Source organism: Brachypodium distachyon, chromosome 2, assembly GCF_000005505.3.
Source record: "Brachypodium distachyon strain Bd21 chromosome 2, Brachypodium_distachyon_v3.0, whole genome shotgun sequence".
Taxonomy (NCBI): domain Eukaryota; kingdom Viridiplantae; phylum Streptophyta; class Magnoliopsida; order Poales; family Poaceae; genus Brachypodium; species Brachypodium distachyon.
The window spans coordinates 42,243,093-42,264,124 of NC_016132.3; the positions used below are offsets into that span (position 1 = coordinate 42,243,093).

Consider the following 21,032-nt stretch of genomic DNA (forward strand, 5'->3'; position numbering starts at 1 on the left):
GTCAAACTACTCTAGGTTTGATCAAATTTTTGACCGGGGTCAAACAGCAGGAGAGGCTCCTTCTGTATTATATTAAAGCCACAAAAAAAAGTTACATACGTACAAGTAGGGAGAAGGAAGAAAAAGAAACAAGGGAGAAGGAAGAAAAAGAAACAAAGGAACCAAGAGCTGAGATTATTTAGATTACAGGGCAGCAAGGATGATAGCTAATTTAGATTTGAATTCTTCCTTCTGTGACCTGAACGCTAGTAGGGCAAGATCAGTTTTGAGCCTGGCCTTCCAGTGTCCTAAGGCAGGCGCTTTGTTCTCGAAAATTTTGGCATTGCGCGTCTGCCAGAGGGACCAGGCTGCCAAGATGAAAGTTTCCCAGAAAAGGCCTCCACGCCACGATGTGGAAACCTGGCGTAGCCGATCAAACAATGGCAGATTCATGTCCCAAGCAATGCCAAGGGAGGTCCAGCAGTGTCGGCTGAAAAGACAGTCGAAAAAGAGATGATCAAGAGTTTCCTCTTTGCCATCCGGGCAGAGCACACAATCCCAGCTCGAGTTAATAGTATACTGCCTGCGCCGGAACATGTTTCGAGTGTTGAGATGATCGACCGCTAACAACTAGACAAAGACTTTGTGCTTCATTGTGCACTTTGATTTCCAGAACTTTTTCAAGACAGGATGATCCGGCAGTAGATCGAAGTAGTGTTTGTAGAATCTGCCTGCTGAGAAATCCGTGTTCCATGGATAACACAAGATGTCTGGCTCATCCTCCCACAGTGTAACATGCGCACAATCGCGGCTGAGGGCTTGGAATTCCTAGAAAACTTGTGGCGAAAGGGGCGCTTGCAAGGATGGCGCTGCCGGCAGATGAGCGAAGAAATCCTGAACCGAGATGTCGTCTTGAATGGAGAAGGAGAACACCCTTGGGAACTCTTCCCCAAGAATTCTGTCGTTCCATTTGTCTTTCCACAGTAAGCAGGTATTACCAGTTCTAATCTCACAGTTCGCCATGCCTCTGAATATGGGGCTGAGCTTAAAAATATCCTTCCACCAAAAAGAGCCGCAAGGGGGGGTCGCATGGGGAATTGCATGTCTATAATGTGTGTTCCAGAGTAGATGAACCCAGGGCAAATTTTTCTTGTTGTAGAATCTATCAAGGTGCTTAATAAGGAGGGCTTTGTTCTGGATTTTTAAATTCAGGACCCCAAGACCACCCTTGTTCTTCAGCCTACAAACAAGTTCCCATGCAGCCAGAGACTGGCACTTCTCGCCTAAATCAGTTTGCTTACTCCATAGGAGGTGTCTTCTAGCCTTGTTGATGTGCTCTATGATCTTAGAGGGGATTTCAAGCGAGCACATAGAGTATGTGGCCAGTGAGGAGATTACTGTGTTCAGGATAGTTACTCTGCCACCATAGGAAAGCATGGCTGAAGTGTTGGACATACACCGTTCGATTCTATCGACAAGGGGAAGGAAATCGGTGACAGATGGCTTAGTGGTGCCAAGAGGAAGTCCAAGATAGATGAATGGCATGGAACCAATAACACATCCAAGGATTGAGGCCAGACGCCCTGTCTTTGCTGCTGACACGTTAAGAGGGATGAGCTGGGACTTGTGGAAGTTCACCTTCAGACCAGTGGAGGTCGCAAACTCATTGAGTATGTACTTAAGGTGCATGAGCTCCAGGTCACATGCAGGCACGATAAGAATTGTGTCGTCCGCACATTGAATGATGGGATAATCGGGAGTTCCTGCTGCAGGAATTGGCAGGTCTAGGTGACCGCTCTGATGAGCATTGTTAACAATAGCTTGAAGAAGGTCGGCCGCAAGAACAAACAGCAGGGGCGACAAAGGGTCACCTTGCTGCACGCCTCGTCTGCATAAGAATTGGCGCCCAGGCACTCCATTGAGAAGAACTGCAGACTTTCTAGACGAGAAGATTTCCTTGATCCATGCACACCACTTGGCATCGAAACCTTTATGCCGTAAAATCTCAAGGATAACCGAGTGCTCGATGGTGTCACAGGCTTTGTCGAAGTCAAGTTTCAGAATGAGGAGCTCTTTGCCAGAGGATTGGCATTGATATATGTATTCAAACGCCCAGGCTAGACAATCCTGAATTGATCTGCTCTTGAGGAAGCCATACTGGTTCTGATGAAGAAGTCCCAATACACGCTTTTGCAGATGATTTGCAAGAATTTTAGTTATTAGCTTGAGGCAACTGTTAAGAAGTGATATGGGCCTAAAATCATTAGTTTTTTCAGGATCAAGCTTCTTCGATATCAGGGTGATGAAAGAATCATTAAGTGCTTTGAGCCCAATCTTTCCGGCAAAGAAGTCTTCACAGAGGGCATAGATATCTTCTTTAATGATGTGCCAACACAGCTTAAAAAACAGACCGTTAAAACCATCCGGACCAGGAACTTTATCTACTGGAAGAGAGCAGACGATCATGTCAATTTCCTCCCTAGTCACAGGTTCAGATAGGGCCTGCAGGTTATCGGCTTTATGAATAAGATTTTCAAGATCAAAGAGCATGGTGGGCTGGCAAGTTTCTCCAAGACGGCTCTTAAAAACTTGGAAGAAAGCAGCTTCTTTTTCAGCGTGGGAGACAGCCACAGTGCCATCCGAGAGCTTTGTTTGAGCAATGTTATTCTGTCGGAAGCGTTCAGTGGCCACCGCATGGAAGTACTTGGTGTTTTCATCACCCAACTAGGTCCATCTGATTGTGCATCTTTTGCGCCAGAAAGTTTGTCGATAGGAGGTTAGTCTTATCAGCTGCAACTTGATGACGCTCCGAAAATTGCTTTCCGGCCTGGTAAGAGGTCTTTTGTCCTCCAGTTCATCCATAAGGAAGATCGCTTTGTTGCAGTTGTGGATGAGCAGCGATAGTTTGGACAACGATTTGCTCTATTTCTTCAGACCTTTACGGACATTCTTCAGTTTTGCAACCACTACTGACGCGGTGTCGCGGTTCGGGACGTGGATGCTCCAGCAGGCCATAACCACTTCCATAAACCCTGGATGTGATGGCCAAAAAAATTCAAATCAAAAAATGGTACTCTTAGGGATGTGTGACTGAATTTGTATCAAAATCGGTGTGTGGTCAGATACTGGTTTGGCGAGTGGAATGGCCGAGGTATTTGGGAACGAGGAGATCCAGTCAACGGAAGTGAAGATCCAATCCAGGTGCTCTAACAAAGGTGATGCATGCATATTACTTCATGTGAAGGATCTACCTTTGATTGGGATTTCAGTAAGAAGCTGCGCACGGATAATGTCATTGAATAAAAGCATATCATTAGCGTCCCCTCCAGTGCAGTTTCTGTTTTTTGGTGAGCGAATGAAGTTGAAGTCCCCTACGAGCATCCAAAGGCTATTGCGAGGGATGTCCAAGCCATATAACCAGGCCACAAAATTTATCCGGTCATCTCCTTGACACGGCCCATAGATATTAGCCAAGTAAAAGGAAGTTCCACACTGTGTTGAAGTGAAAAGAATAACAAGTCCAAAAATCTCCTCAAAGATGATTTTCCTCGAGAAAAAGCTGCTATTCCATATGGTGATCAAGCCCCCCGAAGCCCCATCAGAAGGGATAAAATCAAACTTATCTAGCCTCTTTGGGCAAAAAGACCGAATGAGAGAATGATCGAAAGAAATGCACTTAGTTTCCTGTAAACACACGATAGCACAGTTACTTGCATCAATATGAGTACGCAATGACGAGCATTTAGGATCCGAATTAAGTCCACGGATATTCCAGTTCAAAATATTCCAAGTCTTAAACATGAAAATAAACAGGCAAAAGAATTGTTGATAAACGAGACAGAGACACTGGAGAGGCGGTGTCTTCAAGTCTCCGCCGAGGTGCTAGGTCCAGCCAAACCTTCAGCCTCCAGCTTGTCCACGGTCACTTCCTCTGCTGGCACTCCACAGAGATTGACAGCAATGTTCTGAAGCACATCAACTGGAGTGGGGGGCGGCAGGGCTTGGAAATCCTGCCGAGGCTTGGTGTGAGAGGCACGTACCCTAGCAGCTCCCTGGACATGGGCTTTAAAGCCATCAAACTTGTTTGCACATGGGCTTCGACGCAGACAGGCAAGGTCCAAGTTGATGCTTGCCTTGCAAGGCCGACCTCTTTTCCTGGGAGTAACAGGGACAGAAGGAACATGATCATCATTTTCAATCTCAGTAATGACCACAGAGGAAGGGGCTTGCAAGCTGAAGATGGAGGAAGTTGGACTGCCATCAAGAGCAAGATTCCGGGCCACATTTCTGAACATCACTATCATCCGAAGGTCAACAGTCAGCTGAGTGATAAACTGAACACAATCAAGGGGAATATTGGGAACAAATCTGAGAAGCTTGGATCCCTAGAAAGGATCAGGCGTGAACCATGCTTTGAAAACACTAAAAGCTACCTGGAAGGCCTCCTGAGCACTGGTAGATTGAGCCACCTGCTCAAAGGGGACCATCTCCAAAGTTTCAATAGGACCATCTGCCTGAATAAACATGTCTGAAGAGTCAGAGCTGGAGTCACTCAACATGTCATTCCAAGCTGAGACGGGGCTATCAGTGATGTTATTCTCAGGCACCACCCCATCAGAGACTTGAAGGCCCATTTCTTGAAGCCAGGCCTGAAAGTTCACTTGTCCATGGACTGGCATGCCTTGTTGGGCAGCTCTAGCATTGACAGCCCCAGCACCATTGCCATTTCCTCCTCCCATGTGTCCTAGCCCATGCTGCTGAAGCCAAAGCTGGGCTCTATGGCGAAATCTCTGGAGGGCAGTGACATATGGGCCATTCCAAGGGTGGGGTTCACCATTTGGTGGTGGAGGATCTTCAGGATTTTCAGAAATTCCTTCATGAACTTGCATGTTCCAGTCATCCGATCTTAAGATGTACACAGGTACAGTCCAAGATTTTCTTCTTCCCCCCATTTGTGTCATGACTATTCTCCTAGGCACATTCCTCATATTCTTAATCCAAACTTTAGCCAGGACATTAGAGATGTTTCCTTGCTGATTTGACCACAGTAACATCTTACCAAACGAAGAAACAGATTTGTCAACCCAGAAGTTGGTTTGGTAATCAAGCGGAAAAGCAAGCATGAGTATCAAGGTGTCTCTACCAAGAACAGGTTCACGCATATTTCTAGCCGCATCGTGGTTCACAAAATTAATCCGGATGGGACTATTATCAACAGGCCATTCATGACCACTAGCATCATCCTTCTGGAACACGTTACCAAACTTGAACATACCAAGACCCAACGGACTATCAAAGACCTCACACACCTCAAAACCATTAGCTTGAAGAGCAGTCTTGGTGGCTCGGCGAAGTTGGTCGCGCTGGTGCTCAAGAACCTGGATGTTCGTCTCGGCGATGGCGTAGCTGCTGTGGTCTAGAGGTGGGGATCCTCCCAGGGCTAGTTCCACCCGCACAACGCGGTTTACCGGGCCATGGTTGATGGCGAAACCTTACGGAACGAACGGGAGCGGGTTGGTGGGGAAGTTCGCCGTTGTTGAAAGATCGGTATGGTCGACTAGAGGGGGGGGATGAATAGGCGACTAACAAATTTTACTTTTTCTTTTCACTTTTAAGGATACAAGCATCAATACATGGGTTCACTAAAACGTCTAAATGATGAACACCCCTAGTATGATGCAATAGCTGAAGCACGAGCACAAGCAATAGATAATCAATTGAAACTTGCTTGATAGCCGAAGCACAAGATAAACAATTAAGCTTTGCGAGTAAGTAAAGGGGCAAGAATGATACCACACGGGGAGACGAAGATTTCACCGGAGTTCCACCTATTGGGGTCGGTGTACGTTTTTGTTTGGAGGAGTGCTCTACCACAAAGGTAGAGGTGCCACAAAGGCTCACTCTATTCTCCAACTCACCACACCACAAAGGTGGGATGAGCTCTCACAACACCACAAAGGTGAGGTGAGTTCCACTAGTGGCTTCCTTGAGCGCGAACGCCGAACCCTTACAAACAAGGAGAAGTGCACAACTCCACAACTTAATTGGAGGCTCCTTCCCGAATTCTCAAGCACCTCCTCACCAGATTGGAGGCCTTGAAGAGACACCTTCTGGCTAGAGAACCTAAAATCCCAAGAGTAACAAAATCCACGAAGGAAACAAGGGAATCAATTTTTTGCTTTGGTGAAACCCTAGATCTAGATCTCCTCCTCCAATCCTCAAAGAATCAACAAGGGGGGAGCTCTATGGAGGGAGATATAGCACTTTGAAGTTTTAGAAATGGTGTGGAGAGAGTTGGGCTTCGGATTAGTTCATCCCGAGGTAGGGGATGACTATTTATGGGGGTCCCGAAATCTAACCGTTATGCACTAAGTCTGCCAGGGGAGGAAGTTCCGGTCATATCCCGGAACTTCCGCCCTTGTTCCGGTCCAACCTCCGCCAAACACAAATGAATTCCAGTAGCATCACGGAGGTGGGCCGGACGTTGGGTGGAAGTTCCGCCCTATCGGAGGTAGGCCGGAAGTTTCGGGCCTGAAACAGACCTGGCAATACAGTTAGACTTTGAGTGGCTCTCTCTCGCACGGGTAGGCTTTATGTGGGTGCAAATATGGTAGTTTGTGTACGTGAAGTTGATTCACCCATTACCTTCCCATGTGGACTCCCTCTTAATAGAACGGAGTTCCTACGACTCAATATAAATAAAAGGCCGCTAAACACCGCTACGCTTCTTTCCTTTTTGAGAGCAACAAACCGTCTTGTGCCATATGATCTCAAATCTGAAACACTCGAGCACACGGTTAGTCCATGAGTCATGTTGTCATTAACACCGAAACACTTGGGGATCGAAATGCCCTTTCAATTGTCGCCAGAGATGAGCTCGAGGTGGTAGCTTGGAAGGAAGGGGTTTTGGGGGAGAGATGGCAGTGTATTGTCATGTCAAGATTTTTCTCCCTCCAAACCGTTGTCTTACCAAAGTGTAAAGAGCGGCAACCAACCACGGAGTTCCCATAACGTAAGCACTCATGACAGCGTGGGGTCCGATTGCAGTCCACATAAGCATGCCCCCATGTCAGGCACCTAGGGCAAGGAGTAGCCTGGTGAGAGGAGCCGGATGAGGAAGCTGAGACGCCTTCCTTGGAAACCGGGATTGCTCCAGGAAGAGACGATTTGTCGCTTTGGGCCGACTGATGCTGGGCCTTGCGGGCTCTGCATTTTAGGACTCCGTGGCCCAATTGAAAACACACAAGGCAACAAGTCAGATTATTGCAGTCCCGTTTATTATGGCCCAAACTGAGGCACCTTCCGCAAAAAGAGTCAAACTTGCTGATTACGCGTTGAATTTGAAAAGGGGAAAGTCCCGCGTCCCTGAAGTCACGGATATGGTCGATTGAGATTTCCAAAAGTGGATCCTCTTCCCCCAAAACGCAAAGGATTGGCCAGCGAGATGGTCGCCGGCGGCGAAGCATTGATCGGGAACGAGAAAGAACCTAAACTCAGATGATCAGCTGGAGAGACCATTTCCTTGTCAATTTCTAAAGAACTTGCCTGCCAAGATTTTTGAAGGGCCTCCAAATTGGGAGAAATGGCCATACTGATAAGAAGAGCCTTTCTGATGAGGTCCTGGGTTTGGGAGAGTTGGGGAACTCTGTTTCGTGTTTTACCAGGAGACCAATCCAGTTGCCCAGAGCCAATCCGAGTGAAAACCGAGGCACGAACTTTGCCATGAAAAATTCCAAAGTGGCAGGTGAAATCCGGGCATGAGAAGGAACGCTGTCCATGAATGAAATGCCCAATACGGTTTGATGCGACCATAAATTTGTAACAATGATAATTGATAGATTGAACGTTGAATGCTTCAGCAAAACCGCCAATACAACTTTGAAGGGCCAAGCCCACTGAGTCCACATCCAACTCGAAAGAAAACTTCGAGAGGGAAGCCACCAAGAAAAAAGGGGAGCCCGGCGACCCGGAGAGATTGTTCACCGAGGAGTGAAAACGACGACGCACCTGTGCGGCTAGACAGAGCCCGAACGAGAAGTCCCATTGGATGAGGGATTCCATGACCAGGGGCGGCATGGCCGGCTAGAGAGTCACCATGGCTCACTCGACTGATCGGATTATTATACATGCAGTTTCTTCATTTTGACAGGTTTGATCAAATTTATCAGAAAATCTAACAACAACGCTAACTTTAAATAAATTTTATTAAATCCGTCATGATATATGTTGGCATAGCACCACCACACAAACACGCGCCCTTGTTTGCTCGGCTGCAGGCCTTCTTTCCCTCTGCCTCCACCCATCAGGCCATCACAAGCAAACTTCATCTACCCCAGCGCCATGTCAAGTACTCCATTCCTTACCGTATTTTGAGTACATTCAAAGAGAAAATACGTACGTACCATGCATCCAAATTATGTTGAGTTACTGTATGATCCAATACCTCCACGTGCACTAATTTCATTAATTTGGATAATTTTACAACTTGACGAGAAAAGGCAGATGGAGGTGTCTTCTGTGGATTCACGTGCACTTTTTTTATCCATCCGCCCACAAGAAATGCGGCCGCACTCTATTAAAAAGCAGAACGGAGCCATAAGTTCATACAGTGCCAAGCTGGTTCAAACAAAATTAAAGCGAAAAGGAATCTAAAGCAAAATGAAAAGAACGGCAGAACAACGGGCGCCCCGGCCAGGCTGACGGCAACTTTTGAGCATTACAGAGGGAACAAACCCCCCCAAAAGAAACATATTAGATCTCTCAGTTCGAGCACATCCTCTTCTTATATCTTCGTTGCGCCTCCAGGCGGTCACTGAAACCTGCTTCACGCTTCCTCAATCTGTAGCCGGCGTTTTCTTCCCTTCGCCCCATCTCGCAGCTCCAGCCCCATCTCTTGATGTTTCGAGGCTCCGGCAAGCAAAACATCCTTGTCACCATCCTTTTGTAGCCTTGCCCAATAGTTTAGAAAAACACATGTGCGGCAGATTGATTCCACATGGTCTTTGATCAATTTATGTTCAAAGCAAGCGGTATTACGACACTTCCAAATGGCCCAGCACACACCCACTAGCCCAACAATTTGCACATTAGTAAATAGCTTTACTAGATCCGGCAACAACCTAAAGTATTCAGAAAAGAAGTTTGGTCTCAAGCTAGCTCCTAACAGGTGGCCAATTACCCTCCAAACATATCCAGCCGCCACACATTCAAAAAAGAGATGACCAATGGTCTCATCCATTGGACAGAAATGACATCTGAAATCCCCTTCCCATTTTCTTTTTTCATGTTATCCTTTGTTGCAATTGCATTGTGCCAGATCAACCACATCCATATATTAATTTTCAAAGGCAACTTTTCTTTCCGTAAGTGCTTAAACGACTTATCTGGACCCCTAGTAGACAGATGAGAATACAGACTTTTAACAGTGAATATGCCTGATTTCGTCCATAGCCATCTTGGTTTATCACATTCAATATTAGGGGACCATGTCCTGACAAACCCCTCCAACATATCTCTTTGAATGAGTAGATCTAACTCCAAACACCTTCTGAAGCTTAACTGCCAGTCCCTTCTAAACATCTCATCCACAGTAACCTCCAGATCATTGCACACAGTAAAGAGCTCAAAACATCCTTTACAGGGCCTTTCCCAATCCACCAATCATACCAAAAGTCAGTCTTACAACCATTCCCCACAACCATTCTTCTTCCCTGCATGTATATCTCCTTGACTTTCAGCACAGTCTTCCAGAAAGGAGAATCCAGATTCCTAGGTTTGAGCTGATGCACACAATTCTTTCTGTGTTTTTTCAAAAGAGAATCCTTACCTTATTTTGTGGAAGCATGTCTTCTGCAGCTTAAAACTAAAAGATAAAAATTAAAGTTGAAAAAATAAAATCTTCGAATCAGAAAATGAAAAGTAAAGGTTGGAAAAATTAAAAGCTAAAGAATGTTAGAAGAGCTTTGAAGAGATGGAGCTGGGCCCTTTCTAAACTTTCCTCTTTTGATTGGCAACTGTAATAAGGTTCTGACTTATGTGGATGCCATTGAAGAGCGAAGATTTCTTTCTACGCCGGAGAGAAATTTTAGAGTCATTCTGAAGAAGCACATAATTAAACTTCATTCTTTGCAAAATCAATATTGGAGGAAAAGATGCACTAAAGATGGACTAAGTTTGGTGATGAAAATACAAAGTTTTTCCATAGAATGGCAACGGAACGACATAGAAGAAATAATATTGCTTCCCTTCAAATGCCTGATGGCCAGTGTCTGGAGCAACATGAGGAAAAAGCTGAAGCTTTATTTACTACTTATAAACAACGTTTGGGGGAATCAGCTACTCACATGATGATCTTTGATCTGGCCCTTTTAATTTAAAGGTTGAGGGTTTGGAGGCCCTTTCTACCCCACCCCCCTTCTCAGAAAGAAATAGATGATGCTTTGAGGAAAATCCCAATTGACAAATTCCCTGGACCTGATGGTTTTAATGGCTGTTTCTTGAAATCTTGTTGGGATATTATTGCTACTGATTTTTACAGAGTTTTTAAAGACTTCCAAGATGGGAAAATTGACTTACTCAGTTTGAATAATTCATTGATCACTTTGATTCCTAAGAAACTTAATCCTTTGACTGCTAATGATTATAGACCAATTTCTCTGCTCAATTGTTGCTTAAAGCTATTAACTAAGCGGCTGGCTGATAGGCTTCATAAATGGATCTTGCAAATTGTTCACTCTAACCAGTATGGTTTTATTAAAGGCAGATCTATACAGGATTGCTTAGCCTGGTCCTTTGAGTATTTGCATCAATGTCAAGCTTCAGGCAGATCTATTCGAGTCCTTAAATTGGATTTTGAGAAAGCTTTTGATATGATAGAGCATGATATCATCTTAAAGATGCTTTACTATATGGGTTTTGATGAAAAGTGGATAATGTGGATTAAGACTATCCTTTCTTCTGAGCAATCTGCTGTGCTTTTGAATGGAGTTCTTGGGAAGAATTTTAAATGCCTTAGAGGTGTCAGACAAGGGGATCCTTTATCACATCTTCTTTTTGTGCTTGCTGCTGATCTTCTTCAAGCTATAATCGATAAAGAACATGAACTTGGAAATCTGAGTTTACCAATTCCAAGAGATGGCCCATTCCCTATCATTCAGTATGTTGATGACACCATTCTTGTATTGCCTGCTGAGGAGGGACAGTTGGTGCACTTGAAGGAGGTTTTGCATAACTATGCCTCTTCAAAGGGCTCAAAATTAATTTCCGTAAATCCAACTTGATTCCTATTACTGTTGAAGCTGATAGAGCAAAGGAATTGGCTGATATCTTTGGTTGTGCTATTGGAGCTATGCCTTTTACTTATCTTGGGCTGCCTTTGGGAACCACACAACCGTCAGTTACTGATTTCCTCCATTTGGTTGATAGAGTTGAGAGGAGAATGTCAAGTACCACTGCTTGGCTCGCTTATGGTGGTAAGCTCACCATTGTTAATTCAGTTCTCTCCTCTTTAGCTACCTACTCAATGTGCTCTCTTCAATTACCGATTACGATTGTGGATCAAATTGACAAAATCAGAAGGTGTCTTCGGAGTAAAAGAAGTGCCAATGGTGATTCTTGCAATGCTCTAATTGCTTGAGATAAAGTCTGTCGCCCTAAGAAAAATGGTGGTCTTGGTGTAATCAATCTCAGAGTTCAGAACCAAGGCTTATTGTTAAAGCATCTTTTTAAGTTCTATAATAAACAAGACATTCCCTGAGTGAATTTATTATGGGAAACATATTATCAACAGGGTGTGCCTCATGCTGTGTCTCCAAGAGGTTCCTTTTGGTGGAGATTTATTATGAAATTAACTCCTATCTTTAGAGGGATCAGTTCTTGCAAGCCTGGAATGGGAGGTACAGTTTTACTCTGGAAAGACTCTTGGGCCAATGTAAACATGGCTTCTAAATTTGCCTGTCTGTTCTCCTTTGCTAGAGATGAAGATATTTCTATTGAAAATTATTGCAATCTTGGCTCAGTCAATGCTGGATTCTATTCCCCAATCTCTCCAGAAGCTTTGGCTGAAATGCATGAATTACATGAAGTAATCATGGAGGCTGATATTGCTACTAACAGATTTGATGAATGGTCAACTGTTTGGGGCTCTACTTTCTCTGCAAAGAAAATCTATGATGTGCAGCACTAATAGTGAGGAGCACTAATAGTGAGGAGCACCAATAGTGATGAATGGTCAACTGTTTGGATATTGCTACTAACAGATTTGATGAATGGTGTGCAGCACTAATAGTGAGGAAACACTAGTTCATCTTTTCTTGGAATGCCCATTCAGCATTAGGTGTTGGAAACATTTGAACATCTCCCGGCCAGAGAATATCACCTGTACGGAAGCCCCATCGGAGATCAAACGCCAAATCAACAACCCTCTTTTCTTTGAGATCCTCTCAGTTGCAGCTTGGAATATCTGGAAGATTAGGAATAAATTAATTTTTGAGGGGGAAAGGGCTACCTTTAAGGTCTGGCTTCTTAAATTTAGATCGGACTTAGCTTTACTTGGCTCTAGGGTGCCTCCTTCCCTAACACCTTTTCATTCAATTTTGATACTCCCTCTGATCCTAAATTATTGACTCAAATTTACCCAAATATGGATGTATCTATTCTTAAAAAACGTCTAGATACATGTAATATTTTGACAACAATTTAGGATCGGACGGAGTAGATCTTTTCTAATAATTGCAGGGGTATGCCCCTGAATGTAAATATGTAATTCGAACTCTTTTAAAGTTATATATAGCACAATAGGAGCCTCTCATATTGTTTTCAGTCAAAAAAAATTAAAAGCTATTTTTTTGAAAATTAAGAGTAGGCCAAAAAAGGCAAAATGAAATCACCTCGCGCCATCAGGGAGGTGAATTTTTCTTTACTTCCTTCTGCACATTCAAGATCAATGAAGTTGCAAATAACAGTAGCTGGATTACAACAACAATACATTCATGTGATAGGAAGCCCATCCAAGGAGCTCCTAATAGTGTTAGTTGATCCTGCTATGACATCAAGAAAGATTTTACGGCGGATGTCCTGCACTCCTGCTTAACAACCCATCCGATTTCAGAATTACGCTCGAGAACCGTGCCACATCACCTAAAAGAACCTGTGATTTGGAGATGTAAGAATCCAATGCTAATAAGCTATAGCTCAATCTGATAGACTACTACGGAGTAGATATCACCATCAAGGAAGGGGCCAAGGAGTACTAAGGCCTCCTTCTTTTCGGCTGGAGCTTCTCTAGAAGCCGGCTTGAGCTAAATTTCTCAGAGAAGCTGATGTTTGGGAAAGCTCTCAGAAACTGGTTTGTTGCCTTCTTTTCGGCTTCTACAATTTCAGCTTGTTATCTTGTTTGTGTAGGGAAGGTCAGCAATGCCCTTTGATTTCATATGTGTCATATTAACTGATAATATCATTATTTTTTACTATAAAATCTCAGTTTCACAACAAAAAGAATTGATATTATCATATTAATTGATATAACATCCATCTATATGAAATTCAGAACATGGCACAACAACAAAAAATTTCATTTAACAGCAAGAAAATTCCAATTCCCAATTCTCTGAACAAAATTCAATCCATAATCAGATTTTTTGGCACAAACTATCAATGATCAACAACAACAGATTGAACTTGGATATTCATAGAACTTGAATCAACCATCTGAACTCCAGATTGAACTTGCCAGTGCCTGTGGATGGGAAATCGGATCCTGGACTTGCTCCTGATGTGGGGGCGTGGGAAGTAGCGGCCGGCGGTTCCTGAGAGGTACGAGCCAAGGTGGCGGGAAGGACTACTGGACCGTCGTCGACGAGATCCTTGCCGGCCGGCGATGAGCTCCTCGTTAGGGAAGGCGGCGGCGGATCCGGGAGAGAGGGTGAGGGTGGCGGTTGCGGGGAGATGGTGAGGGCGTCGAGTATGGGGAAGATGGGGAGGGCGTCGGGTCTGGGGAAGATGGGGAGGGCGTCGGCCGGGATGGATGAGGTGGGCGCCGGCGACCGGAAGCAGCAAGGGCCGGCGACGAGGGCGGCGGCGGCGTTCCCCACAAGGGTGGCGGCTGCGGGGGAGATGGGGGAGCCGACGACAGATCCCAGGGAGATGGTGCTTGGGCTGGTTGCAGGGGGGATGGGGAAGACCGCCGACCGTGGGGACGAAGGCGGGGCGGCCGGAGGTGGAGAGGAGGTGGGGAGGAGGAGGAGGAGCGGCGGCGGCAGTGGAGAGGAGCCGTCCTGCTAGGGCTGGGCGATTGGGAGGCGTGGACTGCACGGGGGGTTCCTGCTTGGGCGTTTTTTTCGTCGGAAACTTGGTGGTGGCAATTTCACCGTAAAATCAGTTCGCCGTGGGGGCAAGTCCCAAACTGATCGCGCGGAGAAGTCCGAGAAAATGGTCGAGACCAGTTTCCCGCAGAAGCTCATTTGGGCTTCTCGCCGCAGCCCATGAGAAATTTTGCCTTCTTTTCAGTTTCAACTGTTTGGAACCTAGAAGCTGGCTCAGATGGCAGCAAAGAAAATGTAAAATATAAGCACGCAGCATACATGCTTTGTTTACGAAACAGGCGGACGCAGAAGTTTTGGGCCGCCATTTCGCCGAACGCCTGGCCGGCAGCCTGGGCCCAGTGTTCTCTCGAAGCAGAGCCGCGCCGCCGTTGCATCTTAAAGGCACGGGCCGATTCGGGATTGAGGCGCTCCATTGAACGCAGCGCAGCCACAACGAAATCCTTTCCGGGACGCCACTGCAAGATCCTTCCGAACGTTCAAAACACGAGACGAGAGGAGAGAGAGAGAGCCCATCGGCGTCGGCGTAACCAAACGGTGAGGCGAGCGAACTCCCTTCCGTGGGTCTCCGCCATGGAGGATACGGAGCCGCCGTCGGTGTGGCAGGACATCCCCGACAACATCCTCCTCCGCGTCGCCGCCTACCTCCCCTGCCGCCGCGACCGTGTCCGCTTGTCCTCCGTCAACAAGCACTGGCGCCGCGCTCTGCTTGGGCATGGGGAAGGGCGCCCCTCGCAACTTCCGCCGATGACGATGCCGCTCCAGCTCCCGTGGATCATCTTCCCCAGCACCGAGGCGCCCTCCTTCTTCTGCGACACCGACCGCGTGAGCCACCCCCTCCCGCTCCCGCCCGACGTCCGCACGGCGCGCTTCTGCGGCTCCTACGATGAAGGCTGGCTCCTCCTCTCTCTCGACAGGAGCCACAGGCACGCTCTCTACAACCTCAACTCCGGGGCCCGCATCCCACTCCCTTCGGGGATCAACATCCCTCGGCGGCCGAACAACTCTGCGGCCAGGAATCTCCCCTTGGTCGTCCGAGCCGCCGCGCTCTCCTCACCGCCATCGGACTCCAAGCCATACATCGTCGGCGCCATCGCCCTCGTCGACGCGAGGTGGTGCCCCGCGTTCTGGTTCCACGGGTCACAGAGCTGGATCACGCCCGGACCCATCGGGTGGGGTCGGCAGCCGCTGGACGTCATGTACTATCGCGGCTGCTTCTATTTCATCACCATGGGCGAGGACGTCGTCGTGTACTGGCCGCGGTGCTCCCCGTCCGGGGAGTTGGAGATGAACCGCCTCGACTACGACATGTATGAGCGCGATGACTACCAAATGGATCTGGGCTACGTGCGAGGCGATGGCTTGATGAAGTACTACCTCGTGGAGTCCAGGGATTCCGTGTACATGGCCGTGAGGTACATCTTCGACAACGGCGGGACGGAATACTTCCGGGTCTTCTTGCTCAACATCATGCCGCCGGCGGCCAGGGGCCTGCCCCCCCGTGCTGCCTGGGTGAATCTCTACAGTTTGGATGGCCGGATGCTGCTCCTGGGGCGAGGCTGTTCCAGATCCTTCGAGGCCGCGCAGTTCGATGGGTTCGAGGATTCCATCATCTACTTCCCGGACGACCGCTTCATACTCGAGAAGACGGTGGACAGGAGGTACTACTCCTTCACCGATATGGGCAAGTACTCCGTGGGCATCGACAGCTTATTCGAGCCCTGGCAGCCCTGGCCTCCGCTGGATCGTCGCCCGGCGAGGTCGGACAACGCTCCACCCATTTGGTGGTTCCTTTGACACGACCATGCGGCCGGCTGGTGATTGTGCTTACTCTTCAAGCTTAATGATACTTTGCATCCATTGCATGCATGCTGTGTACGTACTGTGCTGTGCCGTTGTTTCTTCCTCGAACTTGATTAGTGGTGCTGACATTGTATTTGCCAATGTTAATTGCATTGATGTCATGAGATGGTAGCACTAGCAGGGCATAGCGGGATATACGATCTCCTACATATACCCAAGACACTTTCAGCTCAGGTCCTGCAATTGAGGACTTCCTAATGCATCTTGTAGTACTGGCTGCCAGATAATTGATGTGCCATTTGGCTCCTTGATCTTGAGTTGTTACCAGTTTACTTAGTATAGTACTCCCTATAATTCTAAATTCTTGACTCAAATTTGTCCAAATATGAATGTATCTATTCTTAAAAAAACATCTAGATACATGTCATATTTCGACAACAATTTAGAATCGGAGGGAGTAGTATACAAATATGATGATGCTGTCGTGCTTCAGTAGCACCAGTATGCATTGCAGATTTTGGTTGCAACTGGAAAAATCCATTCATTTTTTTTCTGGTACTCTTATCTATTGTTAGATTTCATACTGCCTGCTGTTAGGAAATGACAGTTCTGTCGCTGTATTTCTTGGTTTAGAATTTTGATGCGCGGTGTAATGTTATTGGTACTCCGTTTAAAAAAAAATGTTGTCGGTACGAGTAGGTATCTGAACTCAAAATCACTACTCAAGACATTGGTGCTGTGCATGCTTCCACGAGCTCTTTTGTGCTTTTTGGTGCTCCTGTCAGGCATGCCGTTTTTCATACGAAATAAAACAAATCAGGATGCCCTTTGAATAAAAATATACTACTCTCTCCGATGCTAAATTGTTGTCGAAATATTACATGTATCTAGACGCTTTTTAAGAATAGCTACGTTCATATTTGGGAAAATTTGAGTTAAGAATTTAGGATCAGAGGGAGTACTAGTGAATTTCACTTTTGATCCTTTGTTTGTAAATTTATGATAGTGCTTACCTCATTTAAAATTGTATGTCGCACTAGTAGAGTGCCCGTGCGTTGTCACGTTCTCTAAAATCATTTCACTTTGACATTAAACATAATACATGCAAAAATTCACGTTTTTGTAACCGCAAAAAAAGAAAAATTCACGTATATTGAAAAAAAACACACAATTTGACATTCAATCAAAATGAATTTTGATAACTCAAAATTTGACTTTTTATGCATGTAGTCAGTGTACCCGTGCAACAGGGTATACTAAATGCAATGGTTCGATATAATGATGAACATTGAGAATAGAGTTAAGATTTAGAGTTAGGCTGATCTAACCACCTCGCCACCAAAACTAAACATGGTACCATGGTCATTATCTTATTGCATACAGTAAAAGGTCAACAACTCGTCGTCTTTTCTCCCCGCAAAATTTTAATTGCCCCCAATCAAATTGCCGAACGATATTATTATTTTTAGGAGGGAATTGTCAAATGATAAATCCGTACAAATTCTTATAATTTATGTAAGTGTTCCACAAACCTGAAAATCTGAAAAAGGATAATAACTTTCAATGCAGAAAATCTGAAAATGCAAAATTATATTCTGGGTCTGGAGTGGTTCAACTTCACTTAAAAAAATCGGTGGACATAAAAAGGAGGTGTCGTCCGCGTCTAACTTTGTTGTCGCTTCTAGCTGGTTGTGCCACTTTGTCAGCTCTTTCTCTAGCTGTTCTGCATGGAGACTTGCCAATGCAAATTGTATTGGGAAAGAAGAATAATGCTCTAGCACCATCTTAAAATTGTAAACATACCGGCCTTGTTTTCAATATGGATGTGGATTATAATGCACTCCTGAACTTCTCGATCCCCCAATATTTTTTACCACAACAGATTGTTAGTTACTTATTCTCCTGTTGACCATTAGCTTTTGTGGCTGACATCAATCATGCCTCCTCAACGTAGCATCCTCCGTCCTCTGCATTCTCCTTAGCACCCTGACGTGATCCTGCCAACCAAACAATAGCACGGGAATCAATCTATGATGGTCGGGCATGAAAGCATGAAGAGTGGCAAGCAGGATAGACAAGGTTGCACAGCAAAACATACTGGATGCTGCGGCGGCAACTGGAGCTGCTCATCTGGACGATGCACGCACTCCAGCTCTGCAAAGACTCGTGAACCTTCGAGCCTCGCCGGTCGCGCACCCGGACTGCTAGCGTCGGGTTCGTCCCTGCGCGCGATGGCCGGGATGCTATGGGGCTGCAGGATCTGTAAACGGGTGCCGACCACTCCCGGCCATAAGGAACAGAAGCAGCAGCCGGTCACGCTGCTGACGACCGGCGATGACGTTGTGAGGCCGGAAGTAGGCGACGACGACTGCGGGGATTCGAGGAGACCCCGGCAAGGTAGGGATCCGCCGGGGCTTCTGGGCGGCATGTGCGTGGGGTGCGGGGGCGACACTTGGTAGGGAGGTGTCGGGGCTGCGGGCGAAGGGAGGCGAGTGTTCTAGAAAGAATTGAATTGACGAAACAGGGTCGAACTGGAAACCTTAGGTACGAGAAGGGGGTTGACGGCCTGGGCCAGAAAAGGCCGAAGCCCAGCAAAGGTACGACGGACGAAACGATGGCCCAAAGTACAACAGATGATGACAGACGACGGAAACACTACTCCCTTTATTATGAAGTGAGATTTATGCAAACGCGTTGTATCTAGACCTACCATATTTTAGCTGCATCCACTTTGTTCGTTGGTTAGGCCAGACCGCCAGACCACCTCAAGCGATAGACGGGAGACAGAACGGGAGGGTTACAAGGATGAGAGGTGCAAAGACAACAACCTCGACTGCAAGCCAAGTACCATGCAACCCACCAAACACACTCTGATCCTAGATTCTTGACTCAAATTAGACTAAATATGGATGTAGCTATATTTTTAAAAAGTGTCTACCAATATGTAATATTTCGACAACAATTTATGATCGGAGGGAGTAGATTTCAATTGATAAGTGCGTGCAATTTGTCTCGGGGATAAGAGCATGAGCAATGTTGGTCGAAACCGGTGCTAAGTACTCCCTCCGTCTCATATTAAGTGACTTTCTATTACATGTATCTAAACGCTTTTTAGTCATAGATACATTCATATTTAGTTAAATCTGAGTCACTTAATATGGGACGGAGGGAGTATGTGCTATGAGAAGATAGAACCGCATATGTCAGGTAGCTAAGAACACCGGTGGGTCACCAAGCCGATACTAAAAAATGATGATACATCATATTGATTTTTTTGTTTTGCAGAGACCTGATGAATGTGTGATAAGGGACGTCCCGATCTTCGCAGAGAGCAACGTGGATAACTTGTATGATTCTACAAATCTTCCGGCTGTTCACCCGTCGCCGATGCAACAAACTTGCAACCCATGGAAATTCGCAATACCACACACTTGTGAAGTAGTCCGCCGACCACAAGCGGTTTCACAATCTCCCAATTCCCAGCGGAACGACAGATAACGCTCGAAATTTCAGTAGATAAAACACCATATCGAAACGAATATGGTGTATAGGATTTCAGATGAATGCTTCTGGCAATTCAACAGAGTTTTGAAAATAACTAAAACGTGGTCTAACCCTAACCCTAGGCGCACCCCTTTTATATATATGTGAGAGGTGGCCAGCAACCCTACGTCGACTTGAACCCAAACATGGTTCGACTCAAACTGATACAACCAATCCTTATTAGGATTTTGCGGCAAACAAGGACTCGCAGGTCCGTACGCTCCTTAGACGTGTCAGAATCGTCGTAGGTTGTCCTGGTGCGCCTCATATCCGTACTCAACTTGTGGTGCAACCTGGCCATATCATTCTTGTCGTTGGCTGCCCCTTGCACACAAGTTGTTTTTCTAACTTGCATCATCCATCTTCATTTGTGGTGCGCCTGGCTCTATCTCCTCCCTCGTGCATATCTTGATGTTGGATATCAGCACTTGATGATCCTCGCACTCGGCCTTCTCTCTTCCACGCACTATGCTTGTCTCAGCTTCAAACCTGATCACACAAAGATGCAAAGACTTAGGCAATATAAAATTCTCATCAAGATAAACATTAGGTGCAGCTAGGAGTGAGTTCACCTGTTGTTCTAATAACTTGGCACGTGCTCATGTAATTGGTCCAATGCGTAGATCATTGGGTTTATCTTGAACAGCAATATCATCACTAGGCATAGATAATAAAAAGTTAGGGATGTCCTCATCAATGTGTCAGGTTGCTGGACGTGGCACATTGCTCATGTCCTAAACTGCCACGTTATGTTTAGCTTCTTTTGTAAATATTTATAGAAATAACGTCACCCCTTTGTAAATAATTTTTACTCTCTTCTTAGGATGCGTTTGGCATTGCGGTGGATTCTCATAATTCCTTTTTTTACCCGCTTCTCACTATTTTCGTGTTTGTCTAACCAATTTTTCCCTACTTTTCTGTGTAATTTTCACCGCAGATTACAAAATAAGTTCAGCGCAGCACAGTTAAGCGATGCCAAACTGAGCCTTAATGAAAAAGGAGTGCTTTTGCCCGCTCTCAAAAGAAAATGTTTAGCTTCTTCTGATGAATATTAGCACGTCTGGTACAAAGGATGGGTGTGAATTACTAGTGCAAATGAGTTCTATATTCGAGATTTTGGTACTTACAATATGTAACCTAATGAAGCTAAAATGTTTATACTTCTGGTCAGTTTTCCATGTGGGCAAAGGCCAATCAACAAAGGAAAAGAAAAGAAAGGAGGCAATAGAGATGCGAAGCCAATGAATGCCCGTGCAGCCTTGCTGTCGGGCTTAGAGCCCATTCATTAAGCCCAATCTTACGGCCCGCGAAGGTGTGTCGCAGTCGCAGGACATCTCGTCTTCTTGGTTCTTTCTTCCACACCACCGCCTCAAAACCCTAGGCTGCTGG

General features: G+C 45.9%; 1 protein-coding gene across 1 annotated transcript; it reads left to right on the forward strand.

Moving 5' to 3' along the window:
* The first annotated feature begins 14,870 nt into the window (after positions 1–14,870).
* On the forward strand, positions 14,871–16,094 carry LOC100842740. The gene has a single exon (XM_003566767.1). The coding sequence runs from the start codon at positions 14,871–14,873 to the stop codon at positions 16,092–16,094; it is 1,224 nt and encodes a 407-aa protein (XP_003566815.1).
* The last annotated feature ends 4,938 nt before the right edge of the window (positions 16,095–21,032 follow it).